Source organism: Pinus tabuliformis, chromosome 8 (assembly GCF_031772625.1).
Source record: "Pinus tabuliformis cultivar Carrire ecotype Pingquan chromosome 8, CPIR1, whole genome shotgun sequence".
Classification (NCBI taxonomy): Eukaryota; Viridiplantae; Streptophyta; class Pinopsida; order Pinales; family Pinaceae; genus Pinus; species Pinus tabuliformis.
In genome coordinates, this window is record NC_142294.1 from 1405262720 (window position 1) to 1405270642 (window position 7923).

The following is a 7923-nucleotide window of genomic DNA, read 5'->3' on the forward strand; positions in this document are numbered from 1 at the left end:
TTAGACTTGCGCTTCTAAGACCATTAGATAAATCAGTATCACTCAAACTATTTGTTCACCGTGCAGCTTTGACAATTTATCTGTGCAATTTCAGACAGCATAATTTATATGTTTATTGTAACATGGTGTTCATAGATCTAAATAATTATTTCCCACTAGTTTAATATACTTGACCATGTTATATGACCATTTATATAGGTAAACTGAAATGTGGTACTCACAACTCGAAATAATTTCTCACAAACTTCGAATTTTCATAATTGACTGTTACTGAGAAGTCCATGAACCTTCTCATTATGATGCACACAGACTGTCGTTCAGTAATTAATATCCAATATCCTGCAAGTTCGGCTGATTTGGTTGCAGGCGGAGTAGTGGTGCAGGAAAAGCAGTACCCGATCTATGTAATGGTTGACAAAATAGGAAATTAATCTGACTGTTATCGTCCTCCATTTGTCCATGGTGCTGGTCAACCTACAAACACAATCCCATTACAGTTAGAAACCACATATATTTACTGATTATTAATAACATTTAAAAATTAAAGATTTCTGGGATAGCACTGTGTACTGTATGTGATCTTTTCAAAGTTTCTGATGAGAATTCCATCCATTATCATTATAAATCTTTCTTTGGTTCCTGATGATAGATGGAGATATCTCATATCATCATGGAGAAAAAAGACTTGTCATGATGATAGATAGATATCTGATCCGAAACATAACATTAGACGAATTACACTTATTATATAATCTTATTCCAAAAGATTATAATCTTATTCCAATCTTATTCCAGAAAGATTTTAATCTTATTCCAAAAATATTTAAATTCTGATGAGAACTCCATCCATTATCATTATAAATTTTTCTTTGGTCCCTGATGATAGATGAAGATATCCCATATATCATAGAGAAAAAAAAACTTGCCATGATGATAAATAGATATCTGATCCAAAACATAACATTAGACGGATTACACCTATTATATAATCTTATTCAGAAAATCTTTAACAGAAATCTTCAATCATTCAACACGTAAAAGTTCTGTAAATCTGGTCGAAACTTTTGTAATAACTATGTCAAACTTACCATTTCGTGCAGAATGCTGTTCTCTTCTTCCATACGGCGCATCTAAAAGAAAAAAAAGGCAAAGAAAATCTAAAAGAAAACCTCAGAAAATGTGACACGGAGTAGAAAATGGAATTACAGGGAGAAAAAATGTTCACGCTACCTTGTTCCTTCGCTTGATTTTTTCATTGTCTAAAACTTGATCCTGTTTAACACACAGTAATAGCTTAACATGCCATGCTTTTTTTAATACCTAGATATATAAACAACCGAAAACTGTTAATAGTAACCAAAATTTGCCTTTCTTCTTCGAACTTGGGTTGCGGCCGCTTCAAGCTGCTGTTCAAGATGGAAGAGTTCGGGAAGCTTCAACGAATTGATGTCATCGCCATTCATATGCCTGCAGAGAATTTTTTTGAAATATTGTGGGGTTTAATTAGAATGTAAATTTATCATATTTTGAGTTTTTAAAATTTAAAATATCTGGATATAGACAATCTAAATAATCTCATGTCTTGCTTTTCAAATATTCTAAAAATTCCAGGATCTAAATGAAAATAACCTTCCAATATTATAAAAAATACTATTAAAAACTTAGTATAACATTATTACATAAACAAATTTCGAAATACATTACCTTAAACGAGCTCGAAGGCTTTCATTTTCTTTGGTGATTCGTTTCATTTCACACAATAGCTGCTATTTTGTTGCGCAAGTTACAGCCCCGAAAAAGCAAGAAAATCTTCTTAAGCCCAATGTAAAGCATGGTAGGTCTAATCGATTAGATAAGATCTAGAAAAGTCTCTATCTGCGAGCTAGGTGAAACACAATGCTTACTTCTTGTTGATAGTCCATAAGTCCTAGTCCTTGATCCGATTTCTGGTACTTTTCCAGAACTTTTTTCATGCTTTTTGAAACATAAAAAAATTAGCTTGAACTTGAAGATCACTTGTGAGGATGGCCAAAGACTAATGCTAGAGTGTGATTACTAAAATAAAACACTATTGATTGACTGACAATATATAAAAAAAACTTTTAATCCTTATATGTGGATATAATGATATGATAAAGTTAGATGGAAAAATGTATGCAATATTATTATTAAGAATTTAAAATAAACTATCAAACTATAAAACACATAATTGCTAATAGAGTTGCGAGAAAAGAAATTGTTTATAAGCGAACCTGGAGCTTGACCAATCATGGAGTTTGCCGGTGTTGGAAAAAACGATGAGAGCAATTTCTGCATTGCATAAAACGGAGAGCTCGTGAGCTTTCTTAAGAAGTCCTCCTTTTCTCTTAGAGAATGTGACTTGCCTGTTTGCTGTATTTTCAATCATTTTTATTTCAATCTTCCCCCTCCCCATTGATATTGATCTTCTCTTTCTCTAGGAATATCTTCGCTTCCCTTCCCTTCCCTTGAATCACAGAAACAACACCAGCAGCTTGCAATCCAAGTTAAACCCCCCTAACCCTCGCCCAATGCCAGAATGCAGACTCTACAATGACTATATATAAGAAAAGAGATCATAAACGAACACTAGCATTTAAATTTCATTTATCATGTATCTTAATGCAATGGTACGACTGGTGAAAGATTTCTATTTTGGAAACGCCCCATGAAAAGTTGAAATTTCTGAAAGGTAGCTTCAATTTGGGACAGAATAGCTGTAAGTAGGTACGCCACACTGTAAACACTGAAGGTCCAGTTGTAGATCTCCACTTGTTGAACAGATGATGTATGGACCACCAGCATTTAATGGAGGTCTTATTTTAGTGCGTTGTAACCCGAGGTTTTGCTGTTAACCATGATTAGCATATACCAAATGTGTCAACGGAGATCGTTACGTCATTGTCATCAGTTTCCTGTCATGATCAACAAAACTTGGGAAGACTTAATAATGGGTACAACCATCCAAAGAGGGAATCGGCCTTAACACCACACAATGGGGATATATGAGGATTTGGCCTCTGGACCAGTGGAAAGTTACAAAGACCAGACTGAAGATGGTAATAATAACCACCAAGGGTCCCATGGACGATTTTATTGAAATATCAGAGTAAGCATTAGCGAACTGAAAATGCCAGTTCTGACATAAATAACAACAAAGGCGGGATTGTATTCATGCTGAAGTGAGGTGTAGCATCTCAACTAATGCGTGAGCCCGTTAATTATCTGTTGAAATTAAATGAACCAAAAAATCTTTTGAATGACTACACCATCAACTTAGACCTTGACACTGCTAAACGAACAAATTTACAAGAGTCTTTGGAATGTGCTTCGATAGAGTGCTTGTTGCAATGTTGCAGTCTGCTTGGAGTTGAGTCTTCCCCAATTTATTCTTGCAGTTGAGTTATTACCTATGTTCCGGCTTACTCTTGGTTTTAAAATCGGATATTGGGCTCCAACTGGACATATCTCCCAAATATCCTGGATTCATGCTTGTGTTAAGTCCCATCCTTTTCTTGGGTTTAGGAAATAGCTTTTTTCCTTGCTTTCCTTATTGTTTTGTCTCAATGATCCTACTAATGGTTTTTCTCATTGCTATTTGTTTTTTTGTTTTTTCCATCCATGATCGAGGTAGACTACTCAATGGAAGTACTCTCCTCTTCATTGGCCTTTTCCCAAAACTCCTCATGCCTCTCATTTGGCCTCCATGTCTCCTCACACCAACCTTTTATCCGAACCTTCTATAGCCATTTTAATCACCTCCTATCATCCAAATCTTTGCCATCTCTTATCAATGTCTCGTTCAGCATGGCTACAAAAATGCCTAGGTGTAACAATCGTCAATATAGTCATTCTAGGGTTGGTTGTTTGTAGAGGCCATCCCGACACATGGGTTGGGTTCAGATCAACTTTGAAAACATCGTTTCCATTCGTTGGGAGTAGATAAATTAGGAGGCCCAAAAATGAGATAAATCTTGTAGAAAAGATGCAAGAGTTGAAAGGTGTTTTTTATAAAATGAATAGAAAAAGTTGGATGGTGGAGACTTGACATGTATATAATTTATAAAAGATTTGATAGATACGTATATAATTTATAAAAGATTTGATAGATATATATAAAGGGGATATTTATTAACAAGTGAAAACAATAATGGGAAATTCCTTGTAAAGAAAAGTAAGGCCAACATGAAATGCTAAATGTGTTGATGCTTTCAAATTAGAGGTCTAAAAGTTGGACCATAAGGTATCTTAGCTTGCTATGAAAATAGATGTCTAAAAGTTGGACAATAAGGTATCTTAGCTTGCTATGAAAATAGTAAATTTTTTAATGTACTCCAACTACAAGTCTAAAAGTTGGACCATAAGGTATCTCACTTGGCTAAGGAAATAGCAAAATTGGAGTTTTTGGAATCTAATGAAAATGAGGACAAGAGAGAAGCAAGTCAACAAAACTTACACTCTAGGTACCTATGTTTAGGTTATCTTTTTTTACTAATATCCTATGCAATACTATTATGTGCACATGATAGATAGTATAAACTAAGACATTTTCAAACTTATGAAGCTTTATTATAAATATTATTTTCGAAATTGTATTTACATGGGAAAAACATTGCCACTATGTTTCCCTAGTGAAAAACCAATAATAAAATATATGTATTTTTTTGGCACTAATCTATATGAAATATCATAATAAGATGGAAATTAGATAAAAAGGAAAATTAAAAATTAAAAAATGAATTAAATTTTATTTTAGTTAAAAACGTTAAGGAGATAGTGAATGTATAAGATTTTCTTAATTATGACACTATTATGCTATAGGAAACTATGAGACGGTTCTATCTAAACCAAAACTAACATAAAATATCTTAAGCTTTCCCTTATCTATTTATTTAAATAAATATTTTATCCCCCTAAATTGCTATGAATTAGAGTTTATTATTGTTTGTTTCCCTCCCTCTCTAATATTTTTTTAATTATTTTTCATTAATTATTTAAGTGTAGCTAACCATTTTCAATTATTAACAAAATATTTATTTTTGATTTGATCGATAATAATTTAATTTTCTATGTTGGAAACTTGGTTGACCATTGACCATTAAACTTTGAAATCTAACATTCTTGTTGACTTTAAACACATTTATATAAATCTAATTGCACTCTTTTCTATTCACTCTGCATCACTGATGATGGGTGGAGTGTCCACCTTAAAAGTTGGACAAATCATGGCACCCATATATAGTGAAGAACTACAAAAAATTGTTTACTATTATTATGGACTGTGGAAGCCTACATGCTCTTATTTCTTATAATTTTTTTTATCTAGTGCACACCATTGACATAAATGTGTTCATACTTCCAATTTGGAAGACCCTTTAACATATATTTCTTTTGAAACAAAATTTGATCATTATGATTCAAATGTCCATACCTTTGATGTCACAACTCTTTATTTTGACATTAGTGTACATGCCAATGCTTGATGACATCTCCTTGTTACATCAAGATTATATAGTCCTCCAAATCTTACTCTTATTTCTACAAATTTATAGTGATCTTGCATATCCTTTACTACAAATTGAAATATCATAAATTCAACCTTTAAACCTAGACCTGCTATAGTGGAGGCTAGAATCAAATTCTTCTTTATACCTAGTATATAACATTTTGGATTTATTTCTCCCATCCATCAAGAAAATTCATAGATATGTTTCAAATACCTTTGATTTCATGACATCTATTATCACCCAGATATATATGATAACAAATAATATTTTCATAATATGTACCAAACCAGTCTCTATTATATTATATATGAATTGACACACTAGAGTCTATGAACTAGGCATCAATATCATCTGTTTCAATGGATACATTAACGTAAAAAAAAATCAAATTTATATTTTTAAAGTCATTACTTATGGAGGCATCATTGTCAGCAAAGTGTCATGTATGTCTTCTATGCTTGAATTGATCATACCTCCTTTTCTAACAATCTTTAGCAAAACAACTAGTCTTACCACAATAGTAATAGGTATCATTTTATTCATATTTTCATTTATTCTTGGAGGTGTTAGTTCTTGAAATGGCTTCACATGTGGCTTTCCTCCTTTATTCTTCTCCCATGAATTTCCTTTGAAAGGTTGTTTTCATTTTGCTACTAATGAAAAATCATAAATTTGAGACCTCTTATTAAGGTTCTTTCTTCTTTCTTCCTCCTGCATGAGAATACTTATTAATTTATCAAACGTAAGTTCCTTCTCATTGGCTTCATGACCTATGATGAGCATTTGGCATTCATCCAAAATACAACAAAATATAGTGACTATATTAGTGCTAGATACCTTTTCACATATGTAACAAAGTTTGTCTTTAATTCCTTCGATTCTTGAAATGAAATTACTAATACTTTCATTTTCCTCCATCATCATTGAAAGAAGCTTATGCTTTAAAAATAGGACTTGATCTATGTTCTTGATCTCATACAAATATTTTAGTGTCATCCATATCTCATTAATTTTCTTGCAATCTCCAATATGGGGCATGATGTTGTCCTTTATGAACATTCTTAGCAACACTATTTCTTTGACTTCCTATCACCCAAGTATTCAGCTGACACTACTATAACTATTGGCTAGGGCTTCCGGCACAACTTCATCACCACACGCAATCAACCAAACATTATATCTTTCCATTAATATTTGCATCTTAAATTTTTAGCTTGCACAATTTTCACCATCTAATTTTTTTTAGTCATTTAAATAAGACTCTGTGAAAGGACTAGGAATTTTAATCACACTTAAAGAAATTCTGATCACATCATTCCGCCATCAGTTCACGTAGCTTTAAATTGAGCTCTTGTAGCTCAATACTTCACATCTCTTAAAACACATGGTATTTAACATACAACACTCACTTCAACACTTGAGATCAACAATTTTTAGAGGGATATAGATATCACGGCCTTCAACACTTCATTATTTGCTATCCAATTCAAAATGAAGAAACCTTGCAATGAACCCACACCTTCACACTTTCAGACAACTATTCAATGCTTCATTATCTTCAAGGCAACATTCAACGTTGACAACTTAACATTACTTTGGTTTGCAAACCTCTCAGCATACTAACAACTACAACTTTGGGATTGATTCAATATTTACAAACTTAGTCCAACACGTAAAATGATTTCTCCATCACGCAACTCAAAAAACCTTAACATTGTATCATACCCAACAATCCACACAACTTTCAATGCAACATGACTACATGAACAATCCTTATGCAACATTCTCACAAACAACTCTTAAATCGTGTGTAGTGTGTTCCAACATGACATTCAAGCTCTTACTTTGGCTTACATGGCTCCATAAGTTTGAATTAGCACTCGCTTGGCTCTAGACGCTCAGACCCATACTTCCTGAAACGTACAAAACCACAACAATTCTCAATTCTCTTTCACTTCACACAACAACTTACATAGTTCCAATACTTCACAAGTTCACAAAACCTCCACACTCCTCCCCGTGAATCTTTACACACACTCCTCCCCGTGAATCTTTACACCAAATATTCACTTGATTGCTTCATTACTCAAATAAATTCAAGAGAAATATAGACCTAACCATTTCCTAAAATAAAAACAAGATAAAACATTTATTTTAATGTTAGACACTCTGATTTAAGAACAAATAGATTTAATTTCTAATTATTTCATTTTTAAAATTATTTCTTATATTAGGGTGGAGAATATACCTGATTATATGTGCCACTTTTCTTTATACCAATTCCTATCTAAACGTAATAAGATGGGACATTAGTTAACAAGCTCATTAAATATGCCATTCATCCTTGGTGGTCACCTTTATATGGGCATGCTTTATTAAATATGTCATTCATCCCTGG

At 32.8% G+C, this 7923-nt stretch overlaps 1 protein-coding gene across 1 annotated transcript; it reads right to left on the reverse strand.

The window, feature by feature from the left end:
• Nucleotides 1-224: 224 nt before the first annotated feature.
• LOC149240813 (MADS-box protein GGM13-like) lies at nucleotides 225-2498 on the reverse strand. Its single transcript, XM_089367369.1, has 7 exons — nucleotides 2253-2498; nucleotides 1905-1974; nucleotides 1705-1763; nucleotides 1368-1467; nucleotides 1231-1272; nucleotides 1089-1130; nucleotides 225-474 (listed from the first exon to the last, which is right to left on the reverse strand). The coding sequence occupies exons 1-7, from the start codon at nucleotides 2432-2434 to the stop codon at nucleotides 325-327; spliced, it is 645 nt and encodes a 214-aa protein (XP_089223495.1). The 5' UTR covers nucleotides 2435-2498; the 3' UTR covers nucleotides 225-324.
• Between the last annotated feature and the right edge of the window lie 5425 nt (nucleotides 2499-7923).

Bases quoted from the DNA above. Each gene is read 5' to 3' on its own strand.
- LOC149240813 (XM_089367369.1), bottom strand. From the start codon at position 2,434: ATGGGGAGGGGGAAGATTGAAATAAAAATGATTGAAAATACAGCAAAC. The intron at 1,468-1,704 runs GTAATGTATTTC...AATTCTCTGCAG, and splicing joins AGCCTTCGAGCTCGTTTAAG to GCATATGAATGGCGATGACA. The intron at 475-1,088 runs GTAAGTTTGACA...TTGTGTTTGTAG, and splicing joins ACAGCATTCTGCACGAAATG to GTTGACCAGCACCATGGACA.